This window comes from Miniopterus schreibersii (assembly GCF_964146895.1).
Source record: "Miniopterus schreibersii genome assembly, chromosome: 2".
In the NCBI taxonomy this organism is placed as follows: Eukaryota; Metazoa; Chordata; class Mammalia; order Chiroptera; family Miniopteridae; genus Miniopterus; species Miniopterus schreibersii.
Window position 1 is genome coordinate 172,127,227 of NC_138102.1, and position 15,180 is coordinate 172,142,406.

Genomic DNA, 15,180 nt, shown 5'->3' on the forward strand with positions numbered 1-15,180 from the left:
AAGTAGAGGCTCTCTTGGGAAGCAGAGGGGATGAGGTGGGAAGGGAAGGAGAGTGAGATAAAGAAGTCCCTCAAAGGACCAGAGGTATGACAAACTGGGAGTGCTTCGCGGGCAGGGCCAGGGTCTTGTTCAGAGTCTGCAATCTAACAGGGGCTCTGTGAACCTGTGCTGAATGAAGGAAGGGTGGAATGATGAAATAATGTGGTCTTAGTGAAACGAGCAGGGCCTTGTAGGTCCTTTTTTGGTTTGGTTTTGAAATCCAGGCGGCGCGGGCAATTTCCTTTCACCTTTCTGAGTCTCATTCTCTTCATTTATCAATAAAGGGATCATAAAACTTAGTGACAGGGATATGGTAGGACTTTCATGAGATAATTTATATGAAATGGAAGAGAAGGGAAGAATTCCAGCCAATCAGTATTTACTGAGATGCTTCTATGTGCCAGGCACTGTGCTAGGCTTTAGGAACACAGAGACAGGCAAGACCCCGGCCCCTCCTCTAAGGAACTCACTATCTAGGTGGGCAGCAGGCGCGTGAACAGTTAACAGAACTGCAGTGCAACCTGATTAGGCCCAGGGTGGTGTCAGGGAGCACTTCGGGGAGGAGTGACGCTTAAGCTGAACCCCGAGCAATCTGCACGGCTAGGTGAAGAGGAAGAGGGAGGAACTCCAAGCAGAGGGAGCAGCGGGCTTCCTCTGCAGCTGTGTTTTCCCAGTTCCTTTGCCTGTGCGGTTCCCTTGCTGAAAATACACTCCAGGCTGATTGGCTGCCGCAAGAACACCCTCTCTCCCTCTCGTCAAGGCTCCCGAAGGCTGCATCTTGAAGTCTGAAGATCCTCGGCTGCTGCCTGGGTTCTCCCGAGACCAACAGGCCTCCAGGAGCCTGCTGCGACCACCTGCCCGATCGCCCCGCGGAACCTCCTCCGTCGCTCCCTCCTTCCTTCCCCTCAGCCTCTGTGCTCTCCCTTCCTCTTTTCAGCACGTTTCCCGTGTCTACACAGGCAAGCCATGGGTTGTACCTGAAGATTCGGAGGATTCAAGTGTATTCCTAATTCTCAAGGAGTTAAAAAGGTGCACGGGGGTGGCAAACTATGACCCAGTGACCGAATCTGCCTGTTTTTGTAAATGAAGTTTTACTGGAACACGGCCATGCCCATCATTTACGTATTGTCTGTGGCAGCTTTCATGCTACAAAAGCAGAGTTGAATAGTTGCAACAGAGACCACGCGGCGTCCAGAGCCGAAAATATTTACTACCTGGCCCTCTAGGGAGCAAGTCTGCCACCCCCTGCTCCAGTGTGTGTGTGTGGCAGAGGCGGTGGGGCCCGTGGACAAGTAAATAGGGTAAGACAAGTGGTAAGACACGAACGACAGAAGAAGGGTCCATAACCCATACTCGGAGGGTCAGGGAAGAAGTGACACCTAAAAGAAGTGACAACTATGCTAAGAATTCAAGGGTAAAGAGGAGTTTAGAGGGGAAGGAAGGTCATTCCTGGCAGAGAGAACAGCCTGTGCAAAGGCCAGGCAAGGAGAGAAAATATGCAGTTCCCTAGAACTGGTCAGAGAGGAAATGCTAACAGATGAGGCTGGAGAAAAGGGGGGTTGAGGTTTGGCAAAAAGCAGCTCACAGATGACTTAAAAGAGGACAATTTTAGCAGAAGAGTTGGGAAGCAGGCAGGATTATAAGGGTTACCAGGTGACCAGAAGTGAGAAAATGAAGGTCGCTGCCATTGAACGCTGGTTTGAGAGAGACTGTCTTTTTAAAGCAAAGAAATATGATTGTGGCTGGATTTCCTAAAATGAGTCTGTAATTCCATGGTTTTAATACATTTTCTGATTCATGAACTAAATTACTCATCCCAAATACCTGGTCACGGGGAGCAACAGTGAAGATCAAATCATGCAAACCATGCCACGTGACTAAATTAAAGGACCATGCCCATGAGCGTCAGTGAGTAATGGGAGTGGTAGTGCTCCATTATCAGAAAATGGGGCAGCATATTTTAATGCTTAAAAATGTAATAGGAGGAACTTCCAGGTGGACGAAAAAAAGGCTCTCCTTTGTATCACCAGGTTAGAACTGTGGCTAATGTCATTTCCGAGAGCTACTCTGCAAAGGTGGTCATCCCTGAACATGCCCTGGTGTCTGACTTTCTCCCGCACAAGCAAGCAATCAGTGTCCCTCGAGGCTAATGAGATCTACAGGAAGAATTAATAGCCCTGCCAGCACCAGTGCTGTACCCTGCATCTTTAAAGAGCTCAAAATATTAAATAACAAGCCCAAAGAACCTTGCTCCCAGATCCTCATTAGATTGATTTTACAGATGAGTAAACTGAATCATAGAGAGGCAAGACAGTGGAAATGAGAAGTCTTTCTTTAGTTTCTCTCACACCACGATGAGGCTGTTGCCCATCAGATTTCTAATCAAGCTGTTGTCCAGAAAAAGAGTAACTCCCCTCCTGGCTTTGACTCTTGAATAACAACAGATTTTATTTTATTTTTAAAAATTTTTACTGACTTGCTCGGCTGGCAGTGGTTGAGTGTTGAGCTATGAACCAGGAGGTCATGCTTCGATGCCCGGGGCTGTGGGCTTGATCCCCAGTAGAGGGCGTGCAGAAGGCAGCCGATCAATGATTCTCTCTCATCATTGATGTTTCTGTCTCTCTCTCCCTCCCTTCCTCTCTCTGAAATCAATAAAAAAACATAAATTTTTTTTTTTTTACTGAATTCATTGAGGTGACATTGGTTAATAAAATTAGATAGGTTTCAGGTGTACAATTCTATAACACATCATCTGTATATTGCATTGTGTGTTTACCACCTCAAGTCAAGCCTCCTTCCATCACCATTCATCCCCCTTTTGGATACCAACAGATTTTAAATGCCTGTAGTTGAAAAACACAATGTCCTCTTTTTTTCTTCTTTTTTTTCAAAAGTGGGTGTGTAACTACTTGCCTAAATAAGTTTGAAAAATTACAGCTGTACTTTCAATATAAAGCAACCCACTCAACTCAAGAGTCTCACCTGTTTCAGCAACAGGAAGGTGTAGAGAGCGTGGAAGGTGTTTTTTTCTCTTGTACCTTTAAATCTCAGTAACTTTATAAATTGTCTTTTTAAAAAAAAAAAATTTCTTTATTGATTTCAGAGAGAGGAAGGGAGAGAGAGAGTGAGAGATAGAAACATCAATGATGAGAGAGTCATTGATCGGCTGCCTCCTGCAGGCCCCCGACTGGGGATCAGCCCGCAACCCGGGCATGTGCCCTGACCGGGAATCAAACCACAATCTCCTGGATCCTAGGTCGATGCTCAATGGCTGAGCCACACTCAGCCAGGCTATAAAATTTTCTTAAACAATATCTGGAGCAAGGAATCATCATGGGGGTTATTAGTCTTACCCTGTAGGGACAATTCATTTTTTTGCTTTACAAGTTTAACTTCTTACTTGGATGATCATGATTTGATGCTAAGATACTTAAAAGGTCATTTTATCGGGTCAACCACAAATGGTGCTCTCATTACAGAAAAGTTATATAAAAGATGAAAAGAGAAGCGAGTCCATTAGCATGAAAAATGCACCACAGAAAATGGGGGAACTTTTCAGTTACATACTTGTAAGATGAAGCTTGCTCAAATCTTTTGTTCAGATGGGGGGCTTCCAAGAGCTCTGAGGCTCCACTCCAGAGTCTAACAGACATTACTCTCTTTGACCTTCAGCAGGTCTTCTATGAACGCTACCCACCCAGGTGTACAACAATGCCAGTTCACGTGAGGTTCCTGGTATGATTTTTATTTCTTACTCCGTAAGGGCTGCATTTGAACATTTTAATAATGGTGAAGCGTTCCTAGTCAACCTAGAGGGCAATGGGTAGAAACAGAGTAGGTGCTAAAAACAGATAATTTGGTATGTCATCCTCCCCACCCCACCCCATTTTTAAATCCTTACCCAAGGATATGTTTATTGATTTTAGAGAGAGGAGGAGGAAGGTGGAGTGAGAGAGAAACATCAGTGGGAGGGAGAAACATCAACCGGCTGCTTCCCTTATGAGCCCCGACTGGGGATCAAACCTGCAACCTCGGTGTGAGCCCTGACCGGGAATCAAACCCGCGACCTTTTGGGGTACGGGACGGCACTCCAACCAGCTGCACCGCCTGGCCAGGGCTTTCCCCCTTTCGAGGTGAGGTGACAACTGTAGCTGTCAGCCAGTTACCCCGTGAGGCTCTGAGTGGGTCCTCCCTCAAATAACGTGAACTTCTTAATCGAGTCTCTGGTTTACGGAACGACTGTACCTCGGCCAGTGTTCTGGTGTTATCCGTATCTTTATTTTCCACACGCTACCACAGATCTCAGCTCGTCATTGCTCACTGCAATTTGTTGCTGGAAAAGCAACACTATTAAGTAACCCTGTCCCTAGCATGTAGCAAATGTTCAGGGAGTATTTGTTGCAGGAATGAATGAAGGGTGCCAGTGCTCCGTGTTCCCAGTGGCAAAGCAAGGCCCCCAGGTTAAAAATGAGGCTGGAGGTCCACCTACAACAATCCGCTGGGCATCCAGTGCTTACGGGTGATCTTTACGTGCACAGCATTATGCTAGGGGTTGTGAGAGAGGCAAGGAAACTGGGTGAAAGAGGTGAAGGGATTAAGAAACGGTAGCTACAAAATAGTCTCGGGGATGGCATGTAAGTAAAGCATAGGAATTACAGTCAATAATGTGGCAATAACTACGTATGGTGCCAGTTGGGGTACTGGAAATATCGAGGGCAACACTACGTAAAGTATATGATTGTCTAACCACTAAGCTGTACTCCTGAAACCAACACACAATAATAAAAGGAAAAAATAAATAGCAGTGACAAATCTTTCAGGAAAAAAAAATAACAAAGAAAAGTGAATGCACAGAACTTGGACTTGAAGCTTCCTGTCTAGCTGAGGAGACAAGATGTACACAGGCGAACACATAACTCCTAATTCCCGAGGTGAATGATGGCATGCCAAAGCTAATTTTTCATACCAAATACAACCACTGCATGAGTTCAGAGACGAGAGAGGCCGCTGAGGACAGGAGTCGTTAAGGAAAGTTACAGAAACAAGGCAGGAATTGAGTTAGACCTTTGAGGATGAGAAGGGGAAGGAAGGGAAACAGCTGTCTGGAGAGGGGAGGCTGGCAAGTACAAATGAGCTGTCATCAGGACGACAATCGAGAGTTTGAGACTTAAAATGAAGGAAGCAGTCATCAGACTTGGAAAAAAAAACATGATGATAGAAACATATATGATAAGGAAGTAAATACGTATGTGCATGTTGTAGGGTAATCATTTCACACCTAAACTCCTTGGTGAAATAAACAGTAACTTTGAAAGTTAGATACCCTCTATGGTTGCAAACTTGAGCAAAACAGGTGGATGGCATAGGGCCCCGGCTGCACTCCCAGGGGCCCGTGCGTAGCAGGCAGACAGGCTAACTAGGGGGGAGCTGATGTATGGCTCGAAGGGGATGAACAGGTGGGCGGGGGACTGTGTGGCTTTCGGCAAAGGATTCTGTGCTCCAGGGGCTCAGGATTGCAGCGTAGCTCTGACTTCCCCAAAGTCCTACATGACCTGATGTACTTCTGTAGCTATTCATTGATTGTATCAGTTTCCATTTATCTTATATATTTAAGGACACACAAGGGTCCAAGCTGTGTGCATAACTATTCTGCAGACCAGAACCAGATCCATAAAGAAAAAGTTTGGAATTTTGACTTTCAGATCCACATATCAATAAAATCAGGGATAAGTATTAGAGACCAAAGGAGAAGCAATGATTGACAGAAATTTAAAAATAAATGGGGGTCCTTGCCCAGCTGGCATGGCTCAATGGTTGAGCATCTACCCATGAACCCGGAGATCATGGTTCGATTATCGGTCAGGCCACCGCCTGGGTTGAGGGCTTGATCCCCAGGAGGGGGTGTGCAGGAGGCAGCCGATCGGTGACCCTCTCTCATTATTGATGTTTCTATCTCTCTCTCTCTCCCTCTCCCTTCCTCTCTCTCTGAAATCAATGAAAAACACACACACCACATAATAAATGGGGGTCCTTCTTTTCTAACCATGTCTAGGAATTGATGTAAGAAATCTTTAGTAAAGTTAATCACAGCAGTGTAGATACATCACCCACATATTGTGTTTATGTGTGAGAGTATGTAGAACCGAAGGAGCAAAACAATTTTGTTAAAGATTTCAATAAACACTTTGAAAGTGACTTATACGGACCCTTTAAAGCTCCCGTTCATTATTGGAGTACCGGTTAAATGAAAAACCAACTCCTGAGAATGTTTCCCAAGTAAAGGATAGCTATGCATGGATGTACTACTATGATGTTTTAACTAACATTAATTATATCCTTTTGATGTCTCTACTGTCTTGCTCTCAAAAGCTAATAAGACCTGCACTACATCATAGTTAATAGGAGTGTGGTGCTTGTTGCTTAGGCAACAGGATGAATAAATGCAGGTCAGAATGTGCCTCAAGAAAAACAAAAGCTAGGATATGATGCTGAGTGGAGACTGAGCAGGTCTAACAGATTTCCACCACATTAATGAAATCTGTTTTTTAAAGTGGGCTGATCATATCCGTGCGCTTTAAGTTCGTAATGAAATAAATTAGATTATGGAGATCAAGAAATAATTTTTATAAAGGCAAAACTGATTTTAATGATAGTGGTAGCAAATAAATGGTAGACAGCAGCATATAAAGCAATAACCGATGACACCATTTTATGATTAACTTCATTTTCATAATTAACTAATTCCTCTAAATGATCATTCAAAGTAGTTTTTTTAAATGGATTCTGTCCCATGAAGAAAGTGTTTGGCTGACTGATCCGAATTCACCATGTTTTCTTAATTCCTGGAAAATTATCCACAATACTCGGAATACTTGGAACTGAAAAAACAAAGACAATGATCTATGGAGAAGACGGGACCTTGGATTTGTCACGTAGGGACAGGGTTTCTGCCTCCCGGGTCCATTTTGGAGTGCTCATACATATTTCATTCATGAATGTTTCTAACGATCTCCAAATGCTTGTTTGAAACCTGTTTGATTAACCTTTCAGTTCCAGGCTTTCAAAAAGGGATTATGTTTGCCAAGAAGTGTTTAACATTCAGAGGAAAATCATGCTGAATTAAAATCTTTCAAAGCAGCCAAATATTCCAGAGAATCTGAAAACCCACCTAACTTCTCATGGGACCAGAATAAATTTCAACGAGGGTTTGTGGAGTGGGAAAGAGAAGGTCTTATCTCGAGTAGAGTTGGGGAGAAAGAAAACTTATCAAAATGTGCAGTCAACAGAAGTAAAGACCCGAAGACTTTCATTCTGTTGGACAGTTCCTCTAAATCTTGGTGTCACCTCTGTAGTCTCCTAAATCTATCCTAAATCTGCTCAGTGTCCTAAGACTCTCACGGCAATTGGAGAAATTTCACTTTTTTTTCCTATTTCAATACCCACAGTATCTCCTTGTCTAATAAGTGATGGTTATTCTTAAACATGATAAAAATAACGGTAGCTGCATATCTCATTGCAAAAAAGATAGGTTCCTAAATTCTATGTACACAGTTACTTCGAGCTCATATGTCTTGATATGTCTTCAAAAGCTCCTGGGGCTTACACATTTTGGGAGCAGAGGCAGAAGTTCAACAATCTGAGTAATCTTCAAATCTGTAATAGTTAAGTCAGACTTGGAAGAAAATAATCTCCCATGGAGATAAAAAGACTTGACTAGCTTTTGGGGTTTTGTTATCAATTCTGGGATTAATAAGCTTCAGGTGCTGGCCCCAGCATTTCATTTAGAAATAGCTATTAATTATTTCTGCCTTTCAGTGCTACCTGCCTATATTACAAAGCTCTCTCTAAATTGAGGGATGGGCAATATGTGTGTGATGGGACCTTAAAAGCAAGGAAAGGTAATGGGGATGGTGACGTCGCTTAACAAGGGCGAGTGATGAGCACCGGGGGAGGCATGGAAATGATTAGAAAGCTGTGCTGCGGGCCTGCGCCTCTCCCCACCCTTCCTTACCTGTATCCGCCACACTGAGAAGTTTGCACACACCGGGTTTAGGCTGCATGCAGACCAGCACTCAGAGGTACACGAATGCACCCCGTCCGTTAGCCTCTCTTTCTGAATATTGACAGCTAACCCACGCAAGTGTTTGTTTTCTACCTAAAGTAACAACCAGTGCTTCCATGCTCCTCAGTCAGCACGTGTAAGTGAGCGACTGCTCTCCATAACTGACCATCCGAAGCAGTTTGCTAGGGAACCGAAACGGTTGTCCACACAATTTGAACTGCTCATGGGATGGTGATCAGGCAAGAAATGATCACACCGTAAACACAATAAACTGTCAATTAATCACTGACTGCTGATGCTCAGATAAAATCACACGTTTTTAGGAATCTAGAGTCAACGGGAGAGGGCTATCGTCTCACTGGGTATCCTGAGATTGCAAATGTATAAAAACCACACAAAGAATGACAGGGAGAACAGAAACGTTAATCTCCTCTCCCTGCCTATAAAGAGTCCCCTCCGCGGTTCATTCATCTCGTCCAGCGCCTATGGATGCCTATAGACCTCATTTCTCAGCAAGCGTCTCTACGGCCCCGGTTAAGTTCAGTCGGGAGGGCATCCGATTTCCCGATGCGGCTACACATATAAAACTGACCGCTTTGGGTACAAATCAGGCTGCCCCTGAGCCGTGTCAGACACAGAAGAAGCAAAGACAGACAAAAGGCAGCCCCGCGGACACAGAGCGCGTCTTACCATGAACTGCACATTGTCAAAGCCGTTAGCCATCAGGTGGTTCTCGTACTGAGGGAGCCCAATGCTCTCCAACCATTGTCCCACTGTTTGGACGGGGCATCTGGGTCCTGTAAGGGGATGAAGAGGGAAGCGTTTGAGCAGGGAGTAGCCGTCCACGGGGTAATAGCGGTAGTCCTGGGCTGAGAGGTGGCATTGCCACATCATGCTCCTGGGAAAGTTGCTTTCAAAGGAGCCCGCCAGCTTGACAGATCAGCGTTCCGGCGGCGAGAGAGCAAAGTCAGAAGTGAGACATAGTTTGCCAGGCAGGCGGCGGAGGGCGGCTGGATCCTAGCTGCACATTTCTTACATATTAATCTTCCCTAGCGCCCAGGACGCGGTGCAGCCCCGAGACCAGGCGGCGGCGGAGGGCATGGCAGGCTGGGCTCGGCGGGCGCTCGGGTGGCGGGGGCTCCGGGAGCGCGGCCAGGGTCCCCTTAGCGCGCACTCCCCCTCTCCTGGCAGGCGGCTCGGGCGCCCCTGCACCGCCCAGCCCGGCTGCACCTCGCGTTTTCAATAATAGCCAGCAGATAAGGCAGGGGTTTTTTTTTTGGGGTTTTTTTTTTTTTTTTTTTTTTTTGTCTGCAGGCTGTAAGCTGCTTCCTCCTACACACCCATCCAAGCGTCAATCTTGAATGAGGAGAGCGGTCAAAACAAATGCAGAAAATAGCAAGATTCAGAAGCAAACCAAAGTGCTTAAATCGGAATCGAATCCTCACACCGGTTATACGTTCCAGAGCTATTTGTTGGGGAATTTTACGTTTCAAAAGACACCAGGAAATGCAAAGCTTTAACTCGAGCTTCTAGCGGAGCTCACTCCAGGTTCCCCTTCCCTTTTTCTTCCCTTCCCTTTCTTCTTTTTAAAATGCGGCACGGATAAACGGTTCTGATCTAAAGCTTTACAGTGTTTGGGGAATAATTATGCTCTTTCTTACCCAAGGCTGTATCAAAAGGAACCTCTCTGAGATTCTTTCTTTTTTTCATTTTTGAATTACTGCAAAATACAGAAACTGCATCGCAATCTTGAAGTCAAGATAATTCATTTCTCGTTTGCATGGCTCCTTCCAAACAAAAATATTATTAGGAGCACGAAATACTTTCCCCCTCTGATATTTATAACCCCGTCTGCCAGGGTTGCCATTCTAAATTAGCTGTAAAGGTAACCTTACTGGGGAGAGTTTTTTAATAAAGAAGAGGAGCCCTCACCAAAAATAATTCAGTAACAGATGTGGATGTGTGAGTTTTACTGAATGGCAGACAGGTTGAGTAATTTATTTAATAATTGAGAGAAAGGAGAGATTAATAATAGAACCCACAGGGCTAGATCATCAGAAAGAATAGACTCTTACTAAAGATTGGAAAAGAACTTGCAGAGGGGTGAGTCTCACCTCCCCCTTACCACAGGAACCCCTTGTCACAGTGTTCCTGGAAGAATAGCATCTAATTTATGTTTGAATACTGCCTGTGACAGAGCTCTTACTACTTATCAAGAAGACTCCATTTATTAGAAAGATATTTTACTTCCTACCTGACTCTACTCACTGGCTCCAGCTCTGCTTCTGGAGACCACACAGATTGGGAATAGCGCCTTTTCCATGCAAAGTGTTTCAAAAATTAAAGATAGCTCTCATCCCCCTAGAATGGTGCCTGGCACATAGTAGGTGCTCAATAAATACTTATCGAATAAATGAAACATCATTTTCCTTCTTTGCCTCTGATATTTTAAAAATCTATTTTATATGTGGGGCTCAGAATAAGTTCTCTAAGATACCACTTTTGATTACTACTTCTTTTTCCAAAACTCTTCCACGGTTTTCAGTTGGCTTCAAAATAAACTCTCACCTTCTTTGATAACATTTTGGGGCATCTTTATGATCAACTACAAAATGCCCACCTTTATTTCCCTTTGCCCTGGGTTCCAGTCGGGTGGGATTACTGGCTGGATTCCGAAGGTCGCCGGTAACATACTCCAGTTGGTTTTATTACGTCCCCACATTTCTGCCCCTTCGTTGGCTTTGGATCAGATGGCACTTCCTTTATGAAAGCTCTCTAATCCCTCCTAACAGGAATGAATCTTCCTTATCTGTCTTAGTGGCATTTTTAGAGTCTCAATTATAACAACTATTTTCTGTCTCACACTGCAGTGTAAAGACTTGTTTCTTGAATGTAGGAATGTGTCTTCCTAATATCGCACACAGTGAGGGATCGGTATGCATCTGCTAAACCAAATAATGTAACTCTCATGTCACAATCCAAACGACCTACGATCCTCCTAGTTTCTATTTAAAATTTCATTTTTGCTTTTAAGTCTTTCCCAAGTATCTGAATTCCTTATAAAAGAAGAGAGTTGGGTTTCTAAATAGAATTTTCAGGTGCATTTTCGCTTATCACCCTCGCTTTAATTTATCCCTGACTGGTTCTAGACCTTTTAAGAAGGCCAAAACCATTGCAGCAGTCCAGACATCGATTTTAAGAGGTCCTGGTTGCCCAACATCACCTGCACGAGAAGTTAAAAACAAAACACTATTTGTCCTTGGACAGCTCTACAGCTGGTATGAGGTGAAGTCAAATATTAACTGCAGCCTTTTCTAGGGTCACATCCATATTCTTCCTCCTGATCATTTGAAGCTGTGAGTAGGCAAATAAGCTACACAGAGTGAGCAAACACCGCAACAATGTGTGGCTTGGTCACGGACATGCTGACTGGCCAGCTCCTCAATTCCTACCTCATCTCCTAAGATGCATACCAGGGCTGACGCACACGGCACAGGGCCACTCACATCTTAGGCATGAAATCATCTTTGTTAAATGAATGAGTGAGTGACAATGGAAAGGACTTTCATGAGATTTTTCATTTCTTAATAGAATGAGAGACTCTATCTCCATCCATCCATCATCTATCTATCATCTATCTATCTATCTATCTATCTATCTATCTATCTATCTATCTATCTATCTATCATCTATCTATCTATCTATCTATCTATCTATCTATCTATCTATCATCTATCTATCTATCATCTATCAATCATCTATCTATCATCTATCTATCTATCTATCTATCTATCTATCTATCTATCTATCTATCTATCTATCTATCATCTATCTATCACCTATCTATCAATCATCTATCATCTGTCTATCATCATTTAGGTGGGTTTGGGTTTTTCAAGGTCCAGACTGCTATATAAACACATAGCTCAGAGGGAATCCTGGTTACTGGTCACCTGGCAAATCTGATTGAATTTTATTCTTTTAACTGTTCAACATTGAATTTCTACTCAGTCATTCTCATATGTTGGTGAAAGGCCATAATGCAGAAGGGAAGTGAGTTAGGAGAGAACGCGGGGGAGGGAAATAGGAGGGAGGGGGGAAGAGAAAGGACCTTGAGTCATGTTGTTAAAGTTACTTAGTTAAAGTATTTTCTCATGAGCCGGATCTCTAAAAGAACCCTGGTCCTGGTCTGAAGGTCATTTTCTTAAAAAGTGTTTAAGTATATTTCTCACTTTACCTGAACCACTTTCTTGGAGTCTTAAAATTCTTAAAGCACATCATCCATCGCATTATTGGGCAGGCACCTTTATTCAACCAGAACTTCTCTAAGTCCCCAAAGTGAGATAAGAGGAGGGAAAGGGGAAAAACTAACAGTTATTCTGGGCTACTCTGTCCTGAGCAGTGTGGCGTGGATTATGATCCCCATTTATAGATAAGGGAATTGAAGTTCAGAGTGTGTGATGGACCAGGAGTTTTCTTTGACACAGTCTTAAAAATAATCCTGGGGTTCCATTCTAGAATAGCCCTGTAAAGAGCTCCATGGACCCTATCCCAAGCCAAACAAACATAACTGCATAAAAAATAAAATAAAACAACCATTTAGAGTCTCTGGAAATTGTCTCAAAAACATACAGAGGGTGAAGAAATATTTATTCAAGAAAATCTGCTAAAATGCAGTAAGAAGAGAGAGAATCTATGGCACTGAAGCCACCACATGTCCCCCCATCCCCTCCCCAGCTCAGCTTGAAAGAAACTGCACTCTAGGTGGGCGAGCCCCGCAGGATGGGGCTCTGTCTGTCCTTCGCTCCCACTCACGGGAGACTGTATCTTATCCAAAGGCGCAGGCCAGTCACATTTCTAATTCCCTCTAACTCCAAGTTGCAGAGGTTACATTTCTGGGGTATGCGGATGAGATGTCATGGGGTCCCTTTGCCCATCCAGCCCCATTTATAAAGTGGAGGCTCTAAGCCACTGTGGGAGGCTAGGAGCAGTGAGGCCCTGATTGTCTTCACCCAACTCAAGTATAGGGTTGAGGTGCGATACCCAGAAAGGTAAGCTGAGAAAATGGTAAGGCCAGGGGGGAGGCTACCATCCCTGCGCAGTGCCCAGAACAGTGGTTCAAAGACCTTGCCAAAGAGGAGAGTCAGTCCCTAAGTACAGAGAACTCTAAAGCTCTCTCCCAAGAAGCTGCTTTTATTTGAAATAGAGTATGGGGAAGTTCAAGCCTGAGTTATTGAAAACAATGGAGATTTTTATGACAAGCAAATATAAGGAGACTAGTAGCTTCATTAGGACCAGCTAAGTGGTAGGCCAGCTAGTTTTAGAGAATCAGGAAAAGAGTTTAAAAAATGCCCTTCTGGGGTCATAACGAACTTCAAAGGCAGCCTCAATGACTATTCCTGCCCAGATTTAATTGAAGCAGACTCTGGAACAAATCCTATCTCAGGGAACTGTCAAAAACAATAGAGCAGTCAGCTGGCAATTAGTGGAACCTAATATCTGGGTGTGAGGCATATAGCGTAAAAGAAAGATTAGGGAAAGAGAGAAAGAGAACTCTGCTATAACCAGTCAACCCAGAATGACCGTGCGCATGGGCAAGGCTGTGCCCTTAAGTGGGTAAATACCATGTGATATATGCATAAAATGGAATATTGTATGGCAATAAAAAGAAATGAGCTGCTGATAGGTGCTACAACATGGATGAACCTTGAAATATTATTAAAGAAGCCATTCACAAAATAGCATATATTACGTGATTTCATTCATATGAAATATCCAGAATAGGCAAATCTATAGGAATAGAATGTAGATTAGTGGTTGCCTAGGGACAGGGAGAGAGGCTTGGGGGTAAAAGGTGAATGACTGTTAATAGATATGGAGCTTCTTTTTAGGGTGATAAAATGTTTTAAAATTGTGGTGATAGTTGCGCAACTGTGAGTATAGTAAAAACCAATGACTTATACACTTTAAATGGGTAAACTGAATGATATATAAATTATATCTCAATAAATTTGCAATTATTGAAAAATAATAATAAAATTAATAAAAATTATTCTTAAATTTACAAAAACAAAATACACACAATTGCATATGTGTACATTGTTATTGTTTATATATACTGGTATTTTAAGTGCCCTGTTTTATTTCTTTTTCCATTCTTTTGGGTTACTTCTCCCCCTGGTCCCTTCATACTATCTGTGTGATCCATCTTCTCCCCAAGGTAAATTTCATGTACATTTACCCTTTGCCAAATCTCTGTCTCAAACACAGATATGCACAAATATATATATGCATATGTATATGATATGTATATGTGGGGGTACTTTTGGAAATTATTTCATAAGAATAAAATCATATCACACTCACTTTTCTGAACCTTACTTTTTTCATTCGACAAAGCCTTATTGAAATTCAACCAAGTAAATGATGAACTATAATTTATTCTTTTAAATAACTGCATAATAGTCCACAGTGTTGATGCTCTGCATTTTATTCATTATTCTATCTCCAGGCTCACCCCTTCATTTTCTTTTTTAAAACTTTTTATTTTGAGTTAATTGTAGATTCATATGCAGTTATAAGAAAGAACAGGAGAGGGATTCTGTATAGACTTCAACCTGTTCCCCCCAATGGTAATATCTTGAACACCTACAGTATGATATCACAATCAGTAACTGGCATCAGTGAAATCCATTGATCTTACCGAGATTTCACCAGTTTTACAAGGCATCTATAAACAACCTAGAGCTTACACTTAATTGTGAAAGATTGAATGCTTTCTAGCTAAGCTCAGAAAACAAGGCAAGGATGCCCACTCTCACCATTTTTATCTAACATTGTACTGGAATTCTAGCTACCACAATAAATCATGAAAAAGAAATAAAATCTGTCCACATTGAAAAAAAAAGTAAAACTGTTTCTGTTTACACACGATACAATTATCTATGTATAAAATCTTATGAGATATACATAAAAAGCTACTAGAATAAGAGAGTTTAGCAAGGTTGCTGGAATCAAGATCAATATATAAAAATCAATTGTATTTCTATATACTAACAATAAAAAATCAGAACTTGAAA

At 42.7% G+C, this 15,180-nt stretch overlaps 1 protein-coding gene across 7 annotated transcripts in view; it reads right to left on the reverse strand.

Moving 5' to 3' along the window:
* Positions 1–15,180, reverse strand: part of ANKS1B (ankyrin repeat and sterile alpha motif domain containing 1B) — a 694,015-nt gene that overhangs the window by 309,245 nt on the left and 369,590 nt on the right. For 6 of the 7 annotated variants that reach the window (XR_013998185.1, XM_081128690.1, XM_081128688.1 and 3 more), the window contains exon 15: positions 8,792–8,898. Coding sequence is in view for 6 of the 7 variants with exons in the window: in XM_081128690.1 (XP_080984816.1) it covers positions 8,792–8,898 (107 nt within the window). In the remaining variant the exon portion in view is untranslated. Of the gene's footprint in view, positions 1–8,791; positions 9,349–15,180 lie in introns of those variants that run through there. The other variant, XM_081128692.1, reaches the window with a different exon arrangement.